The sequence below is a fragment of the Corylus avellana genome, chromosome ca6 (genome assembly GCF_901000735.1).
Source record: "Corylus avellana chromosome ca6, CavTom2PMs-1.0".
Taxonomy (NCBI): domain Eukaryota; kingdom Viridiplantae; phylum Streptophyta; class Magnoliopsida; order Fagales; family Betulaceae; genus Corylus; species Corylus avellana.
The window spans coordinates 27,405,634-27,431,216 of NC_081546.1; the positions used below are offsets into that span (position 1 = coordinate 27,405,634).

Sequence of the window (25,583 nt, forward strand, 5' to 3'; positions counted from 1 at the left end):
GCCCTTTTGTTTAGGGATGGAGTTTTCCTTCAAACTGGGTTAGATGAATTTTCTTTAATTTAGTCTATAAAAGTGACATGTGTCTATTTTTTTAATAACATGTGGGGTGCACATGAGTTTTTAATAAGATTTATTCTAATTTTGTTCTTGCTATTAAAATAGCATGTGTTTTTCACATGTTCGATGGACACATGTCACTTGTATAAATTAGGTTGAAAGAAATTCCTCCAACCCAGTTTGGAGGAAAACTCTGTCATTTATTTAGAATTTTTATTATTTTTTTAATTATATAACAAATTTTCGCTTATAATTATTTAATTTATTTGGTCCGGGTCGACTATTCCTTCGGTCGACGCCGAAGCAGTCTCAGTTTGGTTCTCACTCTCACGCTCTCCTTCTCCAATCCGTCCCAGGTGACTCTTTCTCCCTTTCTCTTTCTCTCTTATCTTTATCAGTCTGTTGCGAATCACGTGGTGGCTATGTTGGTTTCACGGTAGAGGTTGTGGTGATGTGGTGGGCACGAAGGTGGTTTTGATGGGGCTTGGCTGTGGTTTTAGCTGGTGGCTAGGTGAAGCTTTTGAATTAGTGGGTAAGTCGCTTTGATCGCCCGTAGTGGATGTGCGAGGTGGATAGAAACGGAGGTGCTTGTGCTTGAGCATGAGCTCGCCGATGAAACACACCCCCCCCCCCCCAAGAACTCTATTTTGTTCTGTACCTGATCGAATGTTGGTTTGGGGGCTTTAGGGTTTGTATTGTAGTAGAAGTATGGGAAAATGAGTATGTTTAAAGGCTGTTCTTTGAGGGAGGAATGTTAGGCCAAACCCCCCATCAAAGTCGCTTGAAGCTTTGGGGTTTTGTTTGATTTCTTACAGTGAGCTATTGTAATTTACAGGAGATCTAGGCTAAATCCAACTTTAAAGTTTTAGAACTAGACTACCGGAAATCTCAAAGTAAAATGCGTGAACAAAGTTTGCATTTCGACATAAAATTTGTGTTTTGGAATACATATAATTTGCCTTTGTTATATGTTCTTACCAAGATTGAAAAGACTTTCTGCATGGGGAATTTTGTACTATCATTATTAGCATGAAGACCGTGGTGTAGAAATTTGTGATAGATATACTTGATACATTGAATAAAAAAGAGGCATCTCAAACTTTTGAATTTATACATCCATTACAGTTTTATTGCTTTATATTTATCATGTCAAGTAAGTAGGTTGAGTCCCAAAAATCTATTAATAAAGGGTGGTATTGATTTGGCCTCTCCTAAAATTCGGTGGTCTATCCCCTTCATAGCCAACTATGAAGTTTTACAGAGGAAAAATGAAGTCTAAGAAGTGTACTTAATACAAAACATATCTTTATTGTAGGAATTGACCTCCGTATTCCTTGATCAAGAACCATCTTAATTCTAGAAAAAGCTTTGAGCTTGGCTGTTGAGAATTTTTTGTAGCTTGAGTGTTTGAAGCTTTTAGTGTAATATTGTAAAATGAGGAATATCAGCTATGATGCGAATCTCCATTGCTGGAACTTTGGAGCCTTTAGATTGTATTTTCGAGAACCCCCATTGCTGGAACTTGGAGCCTTTAGATTGTATCTTCTTGAATTGTCCCTCAAAGAAATTCTTATATTTTAAGGGCGTAGATAATTGTTGAAGGAATATTTAAGAGTATATTCAAGTTTTTAGTTTTTTTGAATAAAAAAAATTAATGCCTTGACTTATTTTGACTTGCTCCAGGTTTTACTCAACATCAAAAATAAGTGTCACAAGGGGGGTGTAGAGCTTAATTTAGTGCGCAGTCAATATGGTATGTGCATTGCTAATTTGTTTCCATTAGAATCATTGTTGGACTGCAGTTTTAATAAAGATGTTACATGATAAACATTGTGCTTTGTTTACTATAAGCCATTAATGGTTGTAAAAATGAATTAAGAGCTAATTATTGATACATATGTTTTAATGTTTTATTGTGAATTGGAATGTAAGAAGGAAGTGATTACTTGATGTAATTGTCATCCTGGAGGAGCAACTTTTAGTGATTCTTTTTGTTTCATTGTAAAAGCATATAAATGAATCCTGATGATGATTGGAAGTGTGCCTTTTGCTTGCAACTTCAATACATTTTTAACTAGATTGTGCTCAATTAAAACTATTATTAGCAGACATGTTCTTATGTTTGTGCAAATAAACTTGATACAAGCATTCAAAGTTGTATGTGCAACTAAAGATCCTGTAAATGATGACACAACCACACCTTTTACCCAGTTTAATAACTTCTGCCAACCACGAAGTGGAACAGTGGCATTTTGAAATTCATTTTGAGGAAACAATGGTTAGAAGAGCAAGCTTAAGAATTACTAGTTTCATGACAGGCAATGATATGGAAATAGTCGTACTAAAGACGCAATGAGGAAGTGGTTTCCATCGGTAAATGATTACTATGAGGATCAAAGTTCTTATAATAGAGGAATCCTAGAGTTTAGGTAGTTTTAGGTTCATAATAAATGGTAAACAGGACGTTAAGGGAGACATTGTTACAGGGGCATATTGATGGCCAAAAAAGCTTCAAGGTTTAATGTTAAGAAGCTACATAGTGGACAATGACCCTCGTACTGACACATTAGTGGATCATGGAACTTGGAGTCCTTGTTTTTTATTGTTTGCTGTATCCATTTGTGTTGTTAGGTCTTCCTTACATTAAAGGGCTTTTGAAGCTGACTTGTATTCAAGTTTAAGCTCATATGTTTCTGTAAGACAGTATTGGTGGTTTCTTTCAAATCAAATAATAAGGATCAGAAACACAGGGGGAAAAGGAGGGGAACAAAAGAAAGATGAAAAGAATACCAAAGATGGACATTATTTCGCCTAATTTCCATCTAGTAGTTCATTTTCGCTCACATTAGAAATAGGAGGTAGCATGTTTTCTTCTCTATCAGAGGAAGGCAAGATATTTCATGGCCTTCTGTCAAGTTCTCACAAAAGGCAAATGCTTGATTTTTAGTGGAAACAAGATGTTTCAGGTTTTTTAAATCATGAATTGGATTCTAAGAAACTGAAAAGATAAAGTTGCTTGTGTTTTAAATCACTTAAGGATGACCTAAAAGGCTAAAACTGAATTATCTTCCAATTATATTTTTTTGAGATCACTTTTGGATTGGGCCATAGCCTAAGTTCCTAACTTCTCCTCAGCGAAATGTTTAGATCTTTTTAATTTTTTAGATTGTGAATGCCTTTAGGGTGATTGTCTTTCTTGTATACTTTTCGTGTACGAGGACTTTCCCCTTTCTATCAATAAATTTATTATTCATAAAATAAATTTTCTTCCAATTATATCCATATATGGATATTCATTTGTATCTACTTTGTTATGACGTTTTTGTCACATTTCATTCTCCTCTTCAAAAAAGAGATTAGGACAATTATATGACCTTGATATATAAACTGTAACGTCAGGTTAGACATGTAATTAAAGAAAATAAATTAGAATATCTTTGTCGTGGTCACAATTTATCTTTTTGTTTCATTGAATTCCATTGTTCGAGAAATAATTATTACAAATCTATTTAATACTTAGAGCGTTAATGTTGGATTAGCTATGTCATCAAGAAAATGAATTGAAATGTGAAAGCATTGAAGGCATATAGATCTTGCTTTGGAGGAGTACCCGATTAAAGTATATAATAATCTAACTGCATCTTTTGTTTTATCCATTCATTCTAGCAACTCTGGCTATTGTTAGAGTTCTACCTCTTCCTAGCAACTATTCTTAGAGTCTAAAAGAATAAAAGGTCCTACTCTTATGCATTCTTGAAACATTGTGACAATTTATGCTGTAAATCTTGTGCAGGCTATGTATGTCCGTGTTAAGCGTAGTAAGACAACTTACTTTATACGGTGTGATCCAACTGAAACAATTCTGGACATAAAGGAGAAATTGCATGTCCTCACTGAACATCCAGTTAATAATCAGCGTTTGATCCTAGTTGGTACTGGGGAAATATTAGAGGATTCAAAGACATTGGCAGATCAGAAGGTACCATCCTGTCATTACAACTTATTGTCTGCTTTACTTTTTCTCCTGCTTTCTATGTAAGATTAGCGCTCAGAAGTGACTAAATTTTTTTTCTGGTGAGAGCCCAAAATCTTCTTTTACAACCATGGGAGCTTTAAAGATGTTGTGACACTGTTAATGCATTGATCATGTCTTGTTCAGGTTGAAAACGATGCAGTTGTGGCACTGACCTTGAGAAAAGGTGGTTTTCCTAAACCAACGTCTTACTTGGCTCCATCACTCAGTTTTATGCATCTCTTGTGCATTTACTGGCTTTTTTGTGTATTTTATAATTTTGGTTATAAGTCTGAGTTAAGTTTTATGTGTTTCGCTTCTATAATTTTCTCTTAGTTCTATCCTATGCTATTCTTTGTATTGAATGGTTAGAAGGTTGGATGACCTATATCTGAAAGGACCAGATTATATTATTGTTATCTTGAGAAGTAAATCACCCAGATTGATAATCAACACGGTTGTGATGCTATGTTGAGGCCATTTGCTTAATCTTTTTGTTCTTTTGGGGGAGGGGGATGGGTGGGAGGGGAGGAGTGCTTTGTATGGGCCTGAAGTTAGATAAGCAAAGAACTGAGGTCTCAGTTTAGTGAACACCTCTGATATGTTGTGGGGATGCATGGGAAAAACGTTCTTCTGTTGGATATTTTGTTAAAGATGTTTGGGACCTATGTTATCTTAATGCATATTATAGTTGTTGTCATTGTTATCTTTTATCATTATCATTGTCATGTCAATGTTGTTATTGTTATTTGCAATTTGGGCTTTTTGGTCACTTTTAAACCTTGGGCTGCTCCCCTATTGTAGATTTCTTGTTTATTTCCATTCAAAAAATGGTGTGTTTATCTCGAGTAAATGTTGTTTGGGCAGTGACAACTATGAGTACCATTATACTTGGTCACTTTAGAAGTAGAAGTCATACCTGGTAGTTTTTGGAAGTTTCTGTTAGATTTCATGATTATTGAAAGAAATTATCTTATGAGTAATGCAACTCTTCACACCTATTTTACACCTGTTAACATGACATGTTTTAAGTGGCTTTTCTTTTGTGTTTCTTAAGTGGTTGACATTGGAAGCCACTTAAGACACATCATGCAACCGGTATAAAATGCGTGTAAAAAGTAACATTATTCTTATCTTAACAAACTTTTGACAATCTTTCTTTTGTTGCTTCCAGATGATAACGAGTTTGAGGAGGTGAACATTGTACGGCCAAATGACTTCTACCAATCTCGTGATGGAGATGGTGGCAATTGGTAGCAAGACTCAGGGATATAATCCCTGTCGAGGAAAACTACCTTCTAATCGATTAATGGCATCTTGAATGGTCATTTGCTTCGTGTCCAATAAATATTCATATACTTGTCAATTCTCTAATGTTCTGTTCAAGAAATGCACACCAAATTTAGGAAAAGCATTTTGGTTGCTGAGTGGAACTTAAACCTTGATATTACTTAAGGGGTTGGTTATTTAGGCTTCGGGATTTTTAGAGTTTTAGGAAGATGTGGTTTAGGGTTTAGTGGTTTCATGCACTTCAGAAAAATAGCAATTGATGAAAATGTGATTTGTAAAAACAAAATTTGTATGAGTATGATACTTGCTGTTCGAAAATGTAACCAAAAAAAAAATTACATTTTTTAAATCACACTTTAAAACAGGATATTTTAATAATACGTGCTTTTTACATTTTTTTTAATAGCTTAAAGGACAAATGTCGTCGCATGTAAAGGCTGGTTGTAAGAGTTTCTTACAAATCAGTTGGTAAGAAATTTCTGTCCAAAATAAAAAATTTCAATCTATTAAAAAGTGGAATTTTCCCCCTTAATATCCATAGAATAGAAAAAGAAAATGTGAAAGCAATCACATTAGTATTTATGCTGGTAATTTACTTGGGCAAAGATTTTCTCCAACCCAATTCATTAAATTTACATTTTTTTTTTAAAAAAAAAATTTATAAGATTAATAGAACAAGTTAGTAATGTATGTTAGAATCATGTACTTTAACGACTTATATCAATTTATTAAATTAAGTTGGAGGAATTCTTCAAATTCAATTAGAAGTTTAACGACATGTATCAATTTACTAAATTAAGTTGGAGGAATTCCTCAAATCCAATTAGAAGAAAAACTTTGTTCATTTGCCTGCTCTCAATTTTTCGATTAATCTGCAATTATCAATTTAACTATCTTTAATCATTTTTATCAACATTTGTAGGAAATCTTGAATGCATGTTACCCTTTTTTTTTTTAAAAAAAAAGGAATAAATGCAAAATTGGTCATTGTAGTATGCCTAAATTACAAATCACTCAATGTGATATAAAAAGTAATTTATAGGTCCATGTAGTTGGCCTAAATTACAAATAACTCCATGTGATATAAAAAATAATTTATAAGTCTTTAAGGAATGCCAAAATAACAGTTTACTCATTGAAATCAATTTTTATTAAGTAAATTAACAAAATCTGTCACTTGACACGTCATACCCAACAAAAACGCAACACGTGTTATTATTAATTTTTGACTTTCAAAAATAACAATTAGATTTTTTCACATTATTTTACGACCACAGCTAAGATTATACATCAGCTCTCACTCCACTTCATACTATTACAATAAATTAACATAATCTCTTATATCCCCAAAATTTTACTCTATACGTAATCCTCCCCCATCTTCATCTTCCTTAGCCGCTTCATAAAATACGACCATCAAATTTTCGTAACATGCTCCCGAATCGTGGCGAGGAAGATGAAAATATGGAGGGTTACACATGGAGCAAAATGTTGAGGATAAAAGAGATTAGGTTAATTTACTATAGCAGTATAATGTGACAAAGTAATAAATTTTGTTAAGTTACTTAATGAAAATGATTTTAGGGAGTAAACTGTTATTTTGGTCTACCTTGAGAACCTATAAATTTTTTTGGGTAACTGAAGAAATGTCACGTCATTTGCAAACACTCCTCCAAAGTTTAAAAACTCACTTTGGTGTATTAATCTTTCGATTTTTTCCAATTACCTCCCTTCCGTTAGAGATTGGAGTTAAATCAGACGGTAGAAATGGTGAAAAAGACCTTTATACCCCTAAATTTTTTTTAAAATTTCAAATTTGCCCTTATTTACAAATAAAAATTATTATTATCATTATTTAATGGATAAAAAATAAAAAATAAAAAATAAAATAAAATAAAATAAAAATTCGCATCGTAGGTCACCTTGGCGGGCCACTTAGTGACCCAGGGCGGGCCACCTTGGAAAACCTCAAAAGAGCGCCCAATGTCAACTCTTCATTAACATACTAGAACCGCCGCACCTAGGGCACCATCCAGCAAGCTAGAAGCATAGCTTCCTGTTTTCCCGTCTTCTTTGGTTTTCAATGGTGTAAGTTATTACTCAAGAAAGAAGCTAGATGAACAATTGGCAGCACGTGCTGTTATTGTATCTAGATCTCCTAGGTAGTTATCCTTTTTCTCTACGATTGATCAATATGAATTTGTTTTTAATCTACTCATTGAATGCGTGCTCTTACGTTTTGTGTAGCTGAGTATTTGAAATAATATAATTCAGGTAGTTCTGGGCCGGACAGGAACATTTCTTTCTGAGCAGCCTCATGTGGTCATGTTGTTTCCTCTGATCTGTATCCTTACATGCTAGGTGTTTTGCTTGAAAATTCTTATTTCACCAAATGTGGAACATTTTGATATAATAAATTCTGTAAAGCACACAAAATAAAATTCCTCAAACTATATATCCACATTATCCTTATACAACTCCGTATAGCTTATTCACAGTAGAAGGCAACCCAAGTTAAGCTAGTTTCCTTGCTTCAACAATTAAAAGAGTACCCTAAATAATTCACTTATAAGAAAATAGCCTGAGTATTCATTTCGCTTCTGTTGATGTGTTTTTTTGGTCCAAGGATACTCTGTCTCGTCGATTTTTTTCCATGGTTGAGCTATGCGAGGATCTTCTGCACGTCAACGATAATCCTGTAAAACAAAGGCAAGGTCAGAGGATCTCCGGTTGGGGCCGAAGACTCTCCGATACTTAAGTTAGCATCTTTACTTATAAAAATGAAAAAAACAATATAAATTTGGTTATATGAACCGGTGAGTGTGCCAGAGAGATATAGGAAGCATAGAAAATTTATATATATGAGAGTCTCTGGGAGAGAAAGAGACGTGAGTCAGGGAGAAGAAGAAAGGTTCTCCCTTCCTTTTCTTCGCTGGAGAGACGTGAGGGGGAGGAAGAAGAGGAAAAGGCCTCCTCGCTCTTTCTTCTCTTCTCTTATTCTAGAGTGTTAAAGTGAAGTGCATAGGTATCATTAGGTGAGTGGTGAGGGCATTTTGTAAATAAGTGTAATTAGGTGGGACTCATAGTGAGATATTTTCTTCTCAACAACTTCCATGTTCAAACTCCTCCCACTTCAAGTCTTCCAACTAAAATAGATTTATCTGATCAGAGCACTCTTTGAGAGCTTAATTTGCATGAATTCTCTGTACAAGCTAGACTCTTGAGGCTTTCATCAAGTAATTTCTAGAACCCCATCACTACTGAATAAATTAACATTCAATACTTCCATGGGAATCCACAAAAGAGTTAATTAAAACAGTACAAACTTATAATATATTGGACAATATTTGAAGCAATAATATATACCAGACTAAGTGTAATAATATATGCCATGATCAGAATCCAACGCCTAGCTAATTAATGTATTATCTCAACTCCTGCCATAAATCTTCACAACAAGAAACATTAAATAATTTCAGAGTACCATCAGAAACAGCAATGAGACCTTGGATAACATAGAAACTTCGCTTGATAAAGGAAGTTCCAAATATATGAGAAAAAAATGAAGAAAGGATGCAAATTACCAATATTGCCAAGAAAATGTGAATTGGGTTTGCTACTATATTGGCTGACCTCGCCACTGATATGATCCACTACCAATTATTTACCATACCATAAATGAAGGATCCTCAAATGTATGCACCTCAATTTAATTAGGTCGACTGTATGGATAGATGGAGTAAGTTATATATACCTCTCCAATTACTTTTTCTATGATTTGGAGAGGTATAACCTACTCCATCTATCATACAGTTGACCTAAATTATGGTGCATGTGAGAATCCTTCATTGACGGTCTGGTAAATTTGTAGTGGAATATTGCCAGACCTCTGTGTATATTCCTGAAGTCTATTCTTGTGCATCCAGTTTTCTGGAAGACCTAAAACAAATTTGATCCAGATAACATTTCAACATTACTTCTCAACTAGTAATAGCATAACATTTAAACATTACTTCTCATATATACAGAGTCCACGAAATTGTAAAGCTTACTAAAAATGCACCATTTTCACTGCTAAAAGAACAAACTTACAAAATAAAATAAGCTATATATTAACAATAAGAAATGATCGAAGGAAAGCAACGAAGAAAAACTAAATATTCAGGAAAAAAACTTAAAAATTTTTGACGGGATGGGTTTTCTCCCTCTCGGATAGTAATACTACCAAAAAAAAAAAAAAAAAAGCTTAAGGTTTTAGGGACATTTTGATTGTGACATTTTATGCCCAAAAATCGTCCCTATTTCCAACATTTCCACAGCAACGACGTAAACTAGCAACCATTCACATTCGCCTCTTCAGCCGTGTGTCTTGTGGGTAGGGCAATTTTATAGGACAAAGATGCTTGATATATATATATATATATATATACTGTGAGAAAGAGGAGTACCAGAGATGCCTGAGAGAGAGAGCTGCCGGCCGGAGTGAGGGAGAGAGAACTGAGTGAGAGAGGGAGCTGAGTGAGAGTGAGGGAGCTGAGAGGGAGTGATGAGAGAGCTGAGATATTAAGATAGAGGAGGGCAAGAGACTGAGAGGAGGGAGAGAGAATGGATAAGTGGGGGATGGATTCTTTCCATTTTATAGTACAAGGAAGGGCTTCAGTTGGTGACGAAGGTGCCGTATGCATGTGGTGTTTTAATTTCTTTTCCCTCTTACTAGGACCCATCTCTCTCTCAACTTCTCAATGACCCATCTCTCTCTCTCTCTCTCTCTCTCTCTCTCTCAATTATATGTTTTACATCCGTAGGACCCATCTCTCTCTTAACCTCTCAATGACCCATCTCTGTCTTTCAATCTCTCAATTATATATTTCACACGCTAACTGACCCAACCTTTTCTTTTAACTGGTTGACAATCCAATGATCACTATGTTTGGTGGAGATATGAATAAAGGGACAAAGAAATGGATATAAAGGAAGGGACAAAGAAGCAGAAGAACCTTCCTAAAACGGCAAAAAAGCATCTGCAAAAGGAGCTGAAATCTCCATTGGTGCATGCATACATATTCCAAATCAATAGAAAGAAGCCATCATCAACTTCGATTTGATATGTCACTGAGAACTATTGATGCTCCATTATTCTCAACTAAAGAACCCAGATCTCGAATTCAACTAATTTCCTGCTGAAATTGCCAGTAATTTAAGTAACAATTATGAGATAACCCGTATGAAACTTATTTGTCTAAATCAATTTTGGACTACTCTGTCATAATTTTTATATGAACTGTCTCATAATTTTCATGTACCCTTTTACATTTTCTTTTTTAGAATAATGGACTTTGCACAACCAAATAATTTGCACCACCTAATAAGAAAATGACACATAAAAGTGTGAAATAATAAATATGATCAACTCGAAAATACCAAAATTTTCGCTAAATCCCTAATCCCCACTCAAGTGTTCTACTTTTACTTTTGCTTTTGTAAAAATTACGTGCTCTAAAAGCAAATATCAATTTAATAAATTAGGTTGAAGGAAAACTTATCTGCATCGAAGCTGTTTTGAGTAGTGCAATACTTTAACAGTTCAATTAATAATAGAAACAACTTATATAATTTACTTGTGGTCGAGATAAATGATAAGAAAAATAGATGATATATATATATATATATATATATATATAGATATATATATTCAAAGTAGGACCCAGTTAAAAATAAAGGACCAATTGGGTGTAGGCACGCAATATAACTTGTGAATTGGTCCTTATTTCCAGACGACATCAATTATTTGTTAATTTGTGACTTTTTTATTTGAATAATAATAAAAGTAAAATTTTATTTAAATAAAAAATTACTATAAAATAAATTTTTACTATTTTATATCAAATATTTTTACTTTTTTCTCGTATCAATTAAATCTTATACTTGAAGTGTAATCGTAGAATGCCAAAATAGCCTTTTATTGTATGAAGCATATTAGCACGTGACAATGGCCTTTCCTAAAATGGAAAGGATTAGCCCCACTACGCACAAACGCAAAAGCACTTGTGCTTTACCAATCATAAATGTTTCTTCGTGGAAATATTAAAATATAGGTGGTGAGAAACAATACCAACCAATCAAAAGCCGAAAAATGTCTGTGTCATACTATGCAGAGGGAATCCGGCAGGTGGAGGACGATTTTCTTTTCTTTTGTAAATTTAACTTGTTTCATAAGTAACTCTAGTTAGCTAACACTATTCTCAGTCAACTCTTAAGAGTAATTCACTGAATTGCTTAGATTTAAAATAATAACATCCACTTCATATGATTTCCTTATAGATATCTACATATGCATTAAGGGATGAAGGGTTGAAGTTGAACCAATCCTCCCTTCATCCATATGTTGGTTAAGACTTTTTCCTTTTAAATAATAAATTTTTAATAAAACATGTGATTGTCATGCGTATTTTTAAAAATCATATGCATCTCGTATATATTTTAGACACTAGACAGTTTAATAGCCTATTAAACTGTCTTAACCAAAAGGAATTGCTAAGCTACTAATTATAAATGGGTCATTCCTTTTGAGTTTTGACCATCAAATAAATATCATATGAGTTGTTCTTTCCAATATTCCTAATAATTGAAACTGAAGAGGCAGAAAAAGTGACAATATGATTGCTTTTACCATTTTTACCCTTTTTTTCTTCTTCTTAATTTTGATGATTGTCACAATTCTGACCATTCATTAGCTAAGATTTATTAGTAGAGGTTTATTAGTTGAGTATTACCCCTCAGATGATTACTTTATGTCTTTTCCCTATCTGTGAAAGTTTTGCTTTTCCTTTCCTTCTCAAGTGTTGAAGCAATTGTATATGGCAACATACTTGTCTTTTACTTTACACTTTAAAAACATGGCATCACTCAAATTTAAAGAACCCTGATTTTTTTTATTTTTTTTAATGAATGAGTGATTGTTTGTTCCTTGTTATGTCTCTATCAAAGTTTTTGTTTTTGGTTTCTCAAGGTTAAAATAGAGCTACTAAGATGTCTTAAGAAGTTGTTTTTCTTGTCCTCAAGAGGTAGCTCAATCGGTTAGGACCACGCCTAATGAAGTGGATGTTACTAGTTAGAATCCCCCCCTCCCCTTCTCTTATGCGGACATGTAAAAAAAAAAAAAAGTTGTCTTTCTTTCTAATTGAGCTCATCGAGAGCTTCAATGTGGCCTCTGTGAAATTCACAGATGTGTAACAAAGCAGTTCAATATTTACAACTCAGTCTATTAAATTGGTTGTTAAAATATATGATAAAAAAAAAATGTACGTAAAAATTATGTACTCTAAAAGCGGATATCAATTTAATAAATTAGGTTGAAGGAAAATTCATCTGCATCAGGGTTGTTTTGAGTAGTGCAATCCTTTCACAGTTTAATTAATAATAGAAACAACATATATTTACTTGTGGTTGAGATAAACGATAAGAAAAAGAGATATTTTTTTTCAATGAAGGACCCACTTAAGAATAAATGACCAATTGGGTGTAGGAAAAGGATCCTTTCCATTTCAAATGAAATGGAGGGGATCCATCTAGTTGTTTTAAGAGGGCATTTTTGTTCAAAAAAAAAGTAAAATGGAAAAATTGTCCCCTAAAAACAACTAACTAGTTCAATGAAATGAAGAGGATCTAGTCTTTGGGTGTAGGCGCACAATATAACTTTTGAATTGGGCTTTATTTCTAGACAACGAAAAACATCACTTGTTTTGTTGATTTGTGATGGTCCTTTGGCCTACTTTCCATATTTAGCAACCTATATATGTTATAGACGCATTTATTTTTTTTGACCTACTTTCTTTATTTAGCCACCAATGTTGTAGATGCTAAGTAAGAGATTGTGCAATGACAAAGAGTGCGACGACAAGAGGAACTTTAAGTGGGGCTTTGCTTTAGGGTCATATGGAGTAGGGCGGTTCACCACTTTTTTTTTTTTTTTTAAAAAAAAAAGTATTTTGTATACTTGATTTATAAGGATAACTTCACTTAGCCTCTTGAAATGTCACGTATTTTGCAAATACATCTCTAAAGTTTAAAATTTTTTACTTTGATGTATTAATCTTTTGATTTTTTTTACTTATCCCATCAGTTAGAATTTTTTGTTATATCCTAACGGAAGAATGTGAAATTCTTAAAATGCTTTCATTTTTTATTAAAAAAATAGTGACCCAACGGCGGGTCACTCAAGGTGAGTCACAAAGTCTAAAAGAATAAAAGGTCCTACTCTTATGCATTCTTGGAACATTGTGACGATTTATGCTGTGAATCTCGTGCAGTCCGTGTTAAGCGTAGTAAGACAACTTACTTTATACGGCGTGATCCAACTGAAATAATTCTGGACATAAAGGAGAAATTGCATGTCCTCACTGAACAACCAGTTAATAATCAGCGTTTGATCCTAGTTGGTACTGGAGAAATATTAGAGGATTATTCAAAGACATTGGCAGATCAGAAGGTACCATCGATCCTGTCATTACTGCTTTACTTTATGCATCTCTTGTGCATTCACTGGCCTTTTTGGTGGATGAGTAATGTGGTAGTTGGTTCCATCAAGTATCGTTTCATGAATATATAGTTCGTTAAATGTGTTTTAGATTAATTTTGAAATTCTGCAATAAAAAATATTGTTTTTGATTTTCTAACTATTGATGATGATGATGATGATAATGAGGTTTGCATATTATTATTTCTATTATTAAACTTTAGTATTGTTTTTGTTTCGAGTTTTGTTATATTATTATTTTCCTATACACTTTGTAAGAGATAAATATTACATTGATGATGTTTGTTATTATTTATAGTGGAAGCATTTTTTTGTTTTACTATTGTTATTAATATTATTTTGGTTAGTATATATGTTAAAGTTGTTACGATGCCCTTTTTTGTGTTTGGCTTAGGATCTTGATGAGAAAGGTACGTATTGGGTGCTGATTGTTTGTTTTATCATTTCCAGGTAAAACAGAGAGGTCGTACACAATGAAAGAATTGACCTGGAGTGAGCTTTGTCTGTCAATTTGTAGTTAGTAAACTTATAAATATTTTGTTCTTGTTTTGTTGATGTTTACTGTTACATGTAATTATGTCTAGATTCGGGGTAACAGATATAGTTTGGTTGTTTGTGATTTTTGTATAATTTGCATGTTTGTGATACTTGATGGAAATTGCATGTTTGTGATTAATGTGGAGGTTCATTTCATGAGTAGTAAGTATTTTTGATGGATGATTAATGAAAAATTCGTTTAGGATTTAATATGGTAGTTCGCTCCATCAAGTAAATTTTTGATGGATGATTAACGTCGTTTCATGAATATATAGTTCGTTAAATGTGTATTGGGTCAACTTCAAAATTCTGCAATAAAAAATAAATTCAAAATTGGCCTTTTAAAAAATGAAACAAAAAAATGAAATAGTAAATTGACCCTCAACGAATGAAACAAGTCCATTTGTTTCATTTACAAAAAAAATGAAAAAAATACCCTGATGACTTAATTTTCTGATGTGGTAAAAGTACCACGTCAGAAGTTCGTTTGCCACGTCAAAAAATTTTATTGACGTGGCAAACGGTAGCACGTTAGTAAATTTTGACGTACTAAGTAGTAACACATCAATAAAAAAAATTTACTGACCCCTACGTTTTTAACCTTCAACACACGTCAGAAATGCCACGTCAGAAAAGTTTTCTGACGTGTCAGACATCGTGACATGTCAGAAAAAGCTAGTCAAGAAAAAATAGTCAGAAAATGCTAGTAAAGAAAAAATAGTTATTTTGTAGTTTATAATTTTCTCTTAGTTCTATCCTAAGCTACTCTTTGTATTGAATGGTTAGAAGGTTGGATGATCTATATCTGAAAGGACCAGATTATATTATTGTTATCTTGAGAAGTAAGTCACCCGGATTGATAATCAACAAGGCTGTGATGCTATGTTGAGGCCACTTTCTTAATCTTTTTGTTCTTTTGGGGGAGGGGGCCAGGATGGGGAGGAAGGGGAGGAGTGCCTTAAATGGGATGAAAACAAAAGCCCATTTTTGGATGGCCTCAAGTTAGATAAGCAACGAACTGGATTTTCTCCCCCCTTAATATCCATAGAATATAAAAACAAAATGCAAATGTGAAAGCAATCACATTAGTATTTAGGGTGAAGTAAAATCGCACGCCAGCGTGCATCGGCAAAATTTTTTTTTGCATTAAAATATTTAAAAAAAATATTTTCCTTCAGGGCGTGCTAAGCAAGCCGTATAACCTGTATCACGACTCTAGTATTTATATAGCGTGATGCACGCCCGGCTTATATAATATTTTAAAATAATAAAATATTATATTTTATTATTATAATTATTACAAAAAAAAAAAAAAAACAAGTCATTAAAAAAATAAAAAATAAAAAGAGTTTTTACCACGCGCTTTTGTTTCAAGACGCACACGCTCCAAGCAACTGAAAGCCTGCGATCTCACCGAGGTGGTTGCAGAGGCGCTCATCTAGTAGCTATCTCCCATTAGGCTTTCCACAGCTTCCATATACCCCCACTACACCCGATTCCACCTCTCACTGTCCGAGAATCTTCTTTGGCCTCACCAGTCACCACCATGGGCAACACATCGTCAATGCTCACGCAGTACGACATCGAAGAGGTCCAGGAGCACTGCAACCGCGCGTGTAAGTTTTTATGCATCTGTTCACATTCTCTTTTGGTCTCGTTGAATTTTGACGATGAGGATTAGGAATTCTGAGCCGTTGATCTGGTTTTGTACGTTGTAGTCTCGCAGCAGGAGATAGTGTCTCTGTACCAGAGGTTCTGTCAGCTCGATCGCAATGGCGGTGGTTTCATCTCCGCCGAGGAGTTCTTGTCCGTTCCCGAATTCGCCGTTAACCCTCTCTCTCAGGTCCTACTTTTGATCTGATATTTATATGTGTATATGCAGATTATGGTTGTATGTGCTTCTTGTGTGCATTTTTCATTTTTGGTTACTGAGATTGCTGTGCTGCAATTACTTGTCTCCCAGAGATTGTTGAGGATGTTGGATGGGTTAAACTTCAAGGAATTTGTGGCATTCTTGTCCGCATTCAGTCCTCGAGCCACCTTGCAACAGAAAATTGAATGTAATTATGATGATGATTATATACATATACATACATATAGGTTTTCTAAGAGTGTGATGCAGCTTTTATTACAAATCCTGTACAAATTGATGTGACTGTCCTCATGGCCATTAGCACGCCAGTAACTAAAATATGGATCGCCAATGTGAAAGTCCACATTATGCTTACTACGTTTATAAATTGATATGATAGTCTAAGTAACACTTACCACATTGGCTAATAAAATGTGGACGGCTAGTGGCAATCCATGTGGTACTCATTTTCATTAAAAGTTGGATTGTAGTAAAAGCTGTACCCTAAGTATTTTCCTTTTTGTAAAGTCATGTATATTTATAGAAATTGTGTTTTTTGTGAATGCCCATTTTTGGCATGATGATGTCCTGTTGTTTTCTAGTTATTTTTAAGGTTTATGATTCGCATGGCAATGGAAGAGTTGCGATGAATGACATGCTGGAAGTTTTGCGGGATTTGACGGGACAATATATATCTGAACAACAGAGGGAGGTCAGTTGTTATTAGAAAATCCTTGAAGAATGCATCTTCTGATTAGTAGCCTTCTTTTGAAAGGTGTGAAACTATACATTTTGTATAAGAAAAGTTTACTTTTTAAGTTACTCAGGTCTCCGATAGTTATAGGTATTAATAGCTTTGCTTTAGTTGAATCTTAGGTTTAAATGTTTTGTTTTTCTTTGCTCTGAAGTGAACTTCGTGGTTAATTACCTATCGGCTATCACTTAAGGTTATTAACATGCCAAACTTAGTTGTGTTAGTTATCTCCAGTGACCTTTTGGAATGATCTATAAACTTGAAAATACCTTCTAATGTCTTATAGTAATATCCAATTGCATGGAATGTGCAATTGGAGATATTGAATCGTTGGAGGAACTTGTCTTATCTTGAAACGTTAGAAAGCTTGGAGATCATATTGATTACTGCAAATATACTTTGTAATTTTGAAACGTAAAAAAGTATGGCACTTATATATGCTGGTGTATATATATATATATTTGTGTGTGTGTGTGTGTGTGTGTGTTTGCGTGCGCGCTCTGCTGATATATCTTTTTCGCATTCATGGTTTTTTTGGTGTCTGGTGCAGCAAGTTCTGAATCAAGTCCTTGAGGAAGCCGGCTACACAAAGGATTCTTTGTTAGTTTTGTCCGACTTCATGAAGGTATGTGTAATTTTACTTTAAATAAGATTCTTTCCATGTAAACTTTCCTTAGCTTGTTTTCCAAATACTTTGAACTAGTTATTTTTTAAGGACATTTCATGTGATTATATTCTGAAAAAGTTTTACTTATAGGTTGCACTTCCTGCTTTTTCAGTACAACCTAATGAAAATAGGGGGCATGCTTATGTTGTTTTAGGTGAGATGTTGAAAGAGTTTATTGAGGATGTCAAATGGGGAGTTTGATAATACTGATTCTGTATTGATTTAGTATGTACAGATTTCTAGGGCATAGCATTTTCATTTGAATTTTGTCAAACGTCTCTTTAATTTGTCCTTTGTAAACTTATAGTCCAACAAAGCATAGCTAGCTATCAGGTTTCGCTAGATAATGAATCCATTTCTTATACATTCTTGGCTGAGCTCTTAGCTATTTCTGATTATGCTGACCATCTCTTCTGCATAAGTAGGTGTGCTGCTGATTCTTCATTTTCTATTGTACATTTTGTTGCTTGCTTAATTTATAAGGAATGTTAATCCAATGTCTCGGCATGTTAGATTCACGTGGAATATATATATTTGTACCCAATGTTTGAGCCTAAGATCTCCTTGTATTAAGGTATTTTTGTATTGACTGTTTATGCAAGTTAAATGAAAAAGATCCTTTGTTACCCGCAGGTTCTTGGCAATTCTGGTTTGAAGATGGAGGTAGAGGTTCCCGTGGATTAAAGCAAGTGACAAAAAGGTTATTAAACAATAATATATGCATAATTTGCTCTCCGTTAGTCATTCCATAGGCATTTCTTAGTGTTCGTATTCGGACCATCTGCTAATAGATCCATGGGCAAGGTGATGTTACTAATGTATCTAGTTAGCAAACTGTGAACATTTGAAGTATATGTACCATTTTCCCTTTTATCGAAAATCACAAGAACAACATGAAAACTAAGTAAATCTAGAAGAGTTTACCTTAAAAATCGCAAACCACCTCAAAATATCTCATTCTCTCTCTAAAATCTCTTCTCACTTTAGGATTAGGGTTTCTGGTGTAGGGGGTGAGTTTGGGGCGAGAAGGAGGGTGTATTTATAGAGGGAGTGGCGTGCCTTGGTCTGAAAAGGTGGATAATGGGTTAAAATTGCTTTTCAAACTGTCACCGAATATTCAGTACTATTACACGATGGTTCTAGGGTTGCAGGTTGGATGTTTGTTCAATGCCCAGTGGCTTATAATTTGGTCAACGAATGTTCGGAGTGGTCCCTGAACGAACGTGAGGGTTGGGCTCGAACATTCGGTGGCCTCCCAGCGAGTGTTCGATCAGAAGCTAAAAATGGGCTTTTGGGCAATTTTTTAAATAAAAAGATTTCTAAAAAGAGTAGAACTTTTATGGTTAAAACGAGTGATTGTTTTTAATAAATTTTCTTTTTACGGTTTTGATATTTTGGAGCATCACACCTTCACTAAGAATACTGGTGGTAAAGTTGCTCATGATGACAAACAAGTAGGGGTGAAATTTAAAACCGCCTAACCGCAACTGCTAACCGCTAACCGTTATAACCGTTAACCGCCAAACCACTTTGAAAGCGGTTAGTAAAAACCGCTAACCGCTAACCGCTTTTTTTTAAATATAATATATATTTTTATATTTTATATATATAATAACAATAAGTTGTGAGTTTATGAACTTTTTTTGGTTGATTGAAATGAGCCTCAAGCTTAAAGTTTAACCATATATGTTGGTTTTTTGGGTTGCTTGTGAGTTTATGAATTTGTTTGTGTTTTATTTTATTTCTATGTGTGAGTTTATGAACTTGCTTGTGAGTTTATGTATAAGACTACAAGTGAAGTGATGATTTTGTTGTAATTTTATTTGTATATTATATGATGTGTAGATTTGTAGAAGGTGGCTAACAAGATTTTGGTATATAGCAATTTTTAATGCTAAAATGGCCATAAAAAGGGAAAAAACAAATGTTTAAAATGAGAAAAAAAATGTTTAAAGTGAGCCCAAACCCGGCCCAAAATCGGTCCAAAGAAAAAAGCCCAAAAAAGCGGTTATTCCAAAGCGGTTAACCGCTAACCGGGCGGTTAACCGCTACCCGGTTAGCGGAGGCGGTTAGTAAAATTTACTAACCGCCTAGGCGGTTGCGGTTTTAGCCACTAACCGCAACCGCTATTTCACCCCTACAAACAAGAAGTCCTTGAGAGCCCACTCGGCCCCCCTTCGCTTCTTTGTCTAATTGTAAACTTGAAGCCTTTCGCAGTGCGCCTCTTCTTTTATGCTAACCATTTGTTTTTCTTTCTTCCTCTTCTTTATAGGGGTGTCAATGCGGGCGGTTAAAAATCGCCCGCTAACCGCTTAACTGCTTAACCGTATTAACTGCTAACCGCTTAACCGCTGTAACCGCCTAGCGGTTATTGGGTTTACTAACCACCTTTTTTATATAATATATTTTTATAATTATAATTATAAAAATATTTATACCTATAACATAATCACTTGATCATTAAATCACAATTTTTTTAAAAAAATAATTAAATCACAATTTGAGTATTAATATATTATCATTATAATTTATATGATTATACCATATAATCACTTGATCATTAAATCACATTTTTTTAAAAAAATAATTAAATCACAATTTGAATATTAATATATTATCACTATAATTTATATGATTATATCACATGATCAATTGATCATTAAATCATTTGATTATATAATAACAAATTATACATATATAATATGACATAACTTATAAGTATACCAATTTATACTAATACAACAATTAAATATCTAGAGACTTATTTTCAATGTATGTTATGAACTTATAAGTCTATATATGTTATAAATCTATATAAGTCTACATATGCATATGAATAATATAAATGTATAATATCAATTCTTAATCATATGATTCAATGACAATTCAAATACTTTATTCAAGACTTCAAGTGAATCATATTATTAATGTACAATGATGATATGATTCGTATAATATCAAATTAAGTAATTGACATTGGATTAAACAATGACCAATGTGTTACTTATAAACACAATTTAAGTATTAATGTATTATCATTATAATTTTAGTAATTTATATATTATCACTATAATTGATATGATTATATCATATGATGAATTGATTATTAAATCATATGATTATATAATAATAAATAATACATATATAATATAACATAACTCATAAGTCACAAGTCTACAAGTTAGTCATATGATTCATGTACAATGATAATAACAATTGATTCAATTGAATTAAACAATATATTACTTATAACTACAATTTAATTAAAGCATTATTACACTAAAAATGCAAAAAAAAAAAAAAAAAAAAAGGGTAAAAAAAAGCTCAAAAAGGCCCAAAAATGCCTAAAGAAAGCCCAAAAAGCCCAAAAAAAAGCCAATTTTGAAAAAGTGGTTAGCAAGCGGTTAGCTATTTCACTAACCGCTAACCATTAACCGCTAGGTGGTTAGCGGTTGCGGTTAGTGAAATCTACTAACCGCTAAGGCGGTTACGTAATCATAACTGTCTTGACACCCTTAATTGTTCTTTACTCTCTCTAATTGAAACAGTGTTTGACACTAGATTTTGTGACGGGGCAATTAATTTATAGACAGGACCAAAAAAGTGGCTTTTGATAGGGATTTCAGTCCTAGATTCATAGTAGTGATAACTGTGTGTTGGGTTAATCCTGGTCGGCCTTTATGGTAAGTCCATAGATACCATGTGGACATCTTTGTTTCTTTCACCCATCATGTGCTCCACGGTCCATTGAGACAAGATGGAGATTATTCCTTTTGGTTGAGGCCGTAGGGTAATGTCAAGACTTAAAAATAACAATTGCTTTATTTATTTATTTTTTATTTTTTAGTAACACTCTTGTTTTTCAAACTTTTGTTGAGATACCTTGATTTGCTTCATCTTCCATTTTTATGTCCCCATTATATTAGATTTATGGGGAAAAAAAAAAATCCCGATTTTGTTCACGGATGTTGAGAAAAATGTATCTCAATTGTTATAGGATAAACCGTCCTTGGTATATTTGTTATTTATGCCTACTTCAAGAAGCTTTTGAAACATTTTGATAGGACACATTAAGCTTATTGTAAATAAATACATCACAAAAAGTGATTTTACATTTTTTTTTCCCACAAATATACAATTTATATGATTTTACATTTACTATTGACGAATTGTTACTTGCATTGAAAACTAATATTTATGAAGAAAAATATGTCAGAACATAATATACCATCAACATATAAAAAAGTACATAGAAAATACTCTTAGCTATTCTCTTGAAAAATATTCTTCAAAATTGTATAGTTGATCTTTTAACCTGATAATAGTGTCAAAAAGTGATATGTGAAGCCAAAAAAAAAAATCAACATGAAAATAAAATTACAAGCAAAGTAGACAACATTAATTATCTATATCAAAATAAAATACTAGCACTGAAACCTACTATAATTTTTATGAAGAAGAAACTCTCCAACATGATTTGAATTAGTATACCATGCAGTTCTTCATTCATCATCTTTGGCCCCCACTTTCTTACAACAAAGCTAAGACTGGTGAAAAGAAAAAGAAGAATAAGATTTAAAAAAATTGGAGTGAATAGATCCGATCCTATATAGTGGGGGATGAACATGCACAAATTCCCAACCCATGATCAAAACATATATCTAAATTTATTAAAAGAAAATAAAATTAATCAGGCTCCCCCTTTTATTCCTAAAAAAATAATTCAAAAAAATAATATATACATGATATATGTACTTAGCTCAATAGGATTATGTTCATGTATGTCTAATTCATTGATTGGACAAATTGGTATTCCAGTTTTTCTTGGCACCAAATGTTCTTCTATCACTTGTCTCCTGTTTTCCATGAATGTCTACCATCAAACAAATGTCTATATCAACCTATCATGAAACATTTTTAATTAAAAATTACTTTTTTATTTTATTTTATTTTATTTTAGTTATCCACTTTTATTATTATATTTAAATATTGTTTTTTTTATTATTTCTTTATGAAAAATGTTCTAAAATCAATTTCTCTCTCACGTCATCAACACACTTGGATCGCGGGATATCCCTCACAAGAAAGAAAAAAAACACGTCAAAAAAAAACTCATAAGAAAAAAAAAATGAGGGTAAAAATAATAATTTATAAGGTTTTTTTTTTTTTTTTTTTTTTTGGCATATCGGCTCCTAACAACATAATTTATTAGCCCCTGGCCTCTGCTCATACTAAACTCTGCTTCCGTCCCTGCGCACGAGCACACACATATATCCATACATACTCACAAGCACACTCATATACACATAAATCTCTAAAACTAAACCCACAACAACAACAATTCAAGTTATATTTATCATATTAAGTAGAGAATTCCATCTCACTTAAGATGTTCTTATTACACAATTAAAATAATACTAATTTTTATTATAAAAATGAAGTTATATGAGATTATACAAGTTTATCCAAGCCGAGCCGAGTTCATACGAGTATGTCTCGTTTGATATTTGAACATATTATTGTATTCACGAACAGCTCATTTATTATTTGAACCGAGAGTTTCACTGAGTCGAGCCAAGTTCACAAGCAGCTGGGCTCATCTTACACCCCTACCTGCCCCCATTGCACAATGACTATCCTGTTGACAAAATATTATATATTTTAATATGTGAGGTCTAATACGTAAAATATTTAATTAAAATTAAGATAACTAACAGAGTTAAGGTTTGAACTTAGACCTTTGACACTAATACCATGTCAAACTACTATTTATTTTAAAAGTTTAAGATGATAGAAATAGGTAAATTTAATCATTTAATCAACACTTTCAAATGGAAACCTATTATGTTGTAAGAGTTTTAAACTATGATCGCTAAAATACTCTTACTCATAAATATTAATCTTGTGCAGGAAGAATTAATATTTGGCTTGTTGTGGATAAGTTTTCTTTAGAAAGACCGAAAATACCTTTTAATGTTGGTAAATATATTTTTAATGAAATATAATAAATAATTTTTTTAATAAAAAACAGGGGTTTCTTGAATTAAATTAGTGACAAATGTTGGGTCAAATAGGTAAAGACTGATAAGTTTTATTTTTTAACTCAATAGTTGTATCAGTAGGCGGATCCCTATTTTCATCTCAGTACATCCCTATTAATATGCAAAAGAGTAGTCCGGGCAAAGAATTTGCAGTTGAATGTTTGAGCTACAGAAATGCTTGATATTGAGTACTTGCAGTTCATCTAGAAAATAATAAGGTCCTTCTTGTGTCCCTTCAAAACTAGTGTGGCTTCCTAATTACCATTAGATTTGTGATAGATTATTATTAAATTTTGATATAATGATGATTTTAAAAGTCACATTAATTTTTTAAGGACGTGGAAATGACATTTTGTATTACTCAATTTATGTTGTGTACATGTATGACAGTAAACTCCTGAGTTAGAACCTCCTCTCTATCAGTTCCTTCATCTTCCAATTTTCACCACTTTCTACTCCCAACATTTTTCTTTCAATCCAACGTTACATAATATCTTAAAATCCGTAAAATCTCTTCAATTTTTGTATGTCTTTCATCTTGTACCTATAACCTGTCATTCGCTTGTCTAATTCCCAAACTTTGTCCAACTCCAAATCTATGTCATTTAGTGACAATGTAGAAGTACCCATCTTGGGATCATAAAACACATCTGAATTTATTAAAAATTAAAAATATATATATATTATTTTCTTTTCTTTCTAATTTCCAGGAATGCTACAAGAGTACTGGAATGACTTCTTTAAATCTACTTAATTCTGTCAGTTTTTCTAGTTCTGATCAAGCAAGAGTCTTGTTGCAAGATTAGTGGCAGCATTAACTTTAAAAAAGTTGTTGGATATATAAATTTGTGAAGCAATCAAGCTAATGTGAATAGGCTAGAAAAAGATTAGGAAATTTTGTTAACATTATTATTCAACTTCTTTAATTAAACAACTTATGATATGCAATGAACCACCGAGTAGAAGCATAACAAATACTAAAATGCTAAAATGGAGTAGCAGATTACTCTCAAAGACCTAACCATAGAGTAGCAAATTAAAAATGTATTAAGTCATGGATTCAAGAGTCAGAAAATGCAAATATATATACCTTTACATCACATCTTAACACTTTTAAACCATAATGCAACAAACATCTCTAAAAAGTTTTCAACATTAAGTGTAAAATTTATAGTCTATACAAACCACTATGGTAAGGCCTCTAAAAGCGTCCAAGGTTGCAACCCTCTTGCTCTTCTGCTTAACCAAAGGTTGCTCTTCCCCCTTTTGTTCAGCTGGCTGATCATCAAGCACTTGCCCCCTATTGTCTTTCTCATGGTCTGTGCAATCTCCACCGTCACTTCTATCTACTTGTCAAGACTTGTCATGATCATCTTCTTAATTTCTTGGAAGGTGATTTGTGACCAAACCCTTCTTCCACCCTCCTAGCTTCCTCCATGGCTGATGCTCAAACTCTCTCTCTCAACAGTAAAGTTACTGATAGCTAGGTGCAAGAGAGACAAAGGAAGAGATCAAACGGCGGGCATTTATTTGGGGGTGTGGGACATGGATGCCTATATATATATTTGGCCGGCATTGTATAATTCCTGGTCTCTTTCTTGTGTATTTCACTCTTCCATATCATTAGTTTTGTGTTAAAGCTAGCACATAAAAAGATGTATGTCGTAATACTATTTATAAACAAATAGATCATATGATATAACACATCAAGGGCGTTGGCAATATAGATAAGGAAGATGATGGTATGATAGAGACAAATTAAGGGCTTTGGCAACAAGACATATAAGAGTGAAATACACATTAAAAAAATATTAATTTATGCATACACATACAACAT

General features: G+C 33.1%; 2 protein-coding genes across 4 annotated transcripts; both read left to right on the forward strand.

Annotated features, from left to right (window-relative positions):
- The first annotated feature begins 332 nt into the window (after positions 1–332).
- On the forward strand, positions 333–5,539 carry LOC132184803 (uncharacterized). 3 transcript variants are annotated; one of them, XM_059598568.1, is made up of 5 exons: positions 333–413; positions 1,741–1,810; positions 3,851–4,036; positions 4,217–4,256; positions 5,244–5,539. In XM_059598568.1, exons 2-5 carry the CDS (start codon positions 1,808–1,810, stop codon positions 5,324–5,326), a joined length of 312 nt encoding a protein of 103 aa, XP_059454551.1. In that variant the 5' UTR covers positions 333–413; positions 1,741–1,807; the 3' UTR covers positions 5,327–5,539. The 3 variants fall into 3 exon arrangements, with proteins under 3 accessions (XP_059454551.1, XP_059454553.1, XP_059454552.1); XM_059598569.1 differs by lacking the exon at positions 333–413 and adding an exon at positions 454–589; XM_059598570.1 differs by lacking the exon at positions 1,741–1,810 and having other exon boundaries at positions 339–413.
- Positions 5,540–15,765: 10,226 nt separating this feature from the next.
- LOC132184927 (uncharacterized) lies at positions 15,766–18,573 on the forward strand. The gene is made up of 6 exons (XM_059598717.1): positions 15,766–16,048; positions 16,151–16,275; positions 16,396–16,492; positions 16,887–16,996; positions 17,589–17,663; positions 18,339–18,573. The coding sequence occupies exons 1-6, from the start codon at positions 15,979–15,981 to the stop codon at positions 18,387–18,389; spliced, it is 528 nt and encodes a 175-aa protein (XP_059454700.1). The 5' UTR covers positions 15,766–15,978; the 3' UTR covers positions 18,390–18,573.
- Positions 18,574–25,583: the final 7,010 nt, after the last annotated feature.

Excerpts from the sequence above, each read along its gene's own strand:
- LOC132184927 (XM_059598717.1), top strand. The coding sequence starts at position 15,979 with ATGGGCAACACATCGTCAATGCTCACGCAGTACGACATCGAAGAGGTC. Across the intron at positions 16,493-16,886 it reads CTTGCAACAGAAAATTGAAT|TTATTTTTAAGGTTTATGAT; the intron begins GTAATTATGATG and ends GTTGTTTTCTAG. Across the intron at positions 17,664-18,338 it reads TTTTGTCCGACTTCATGAAG|GTTCTTGGCAATTCTGGTTT; the intron begins GTATGTGTAATT and ends TGTTACCCGCAG.
- LOC132184803 (XM_059598568.1), top strand. Across the intron at positions 4,037-4,216 it reads AGACATTGGCAGATCAGAAG|GTTGAAAACGATGCAGTTGT; the intron begins GTACCATCCTGT and ends TGTCTTGTTCAG. Across the intron at positions 4,257-5,243 it reads GGCACTGACCTTGAGAAAAG|ATGATAACGAGTTTGAGGAG; the intron begins GTGGTTTTCCTA and ends TGTTGCTTCCAG.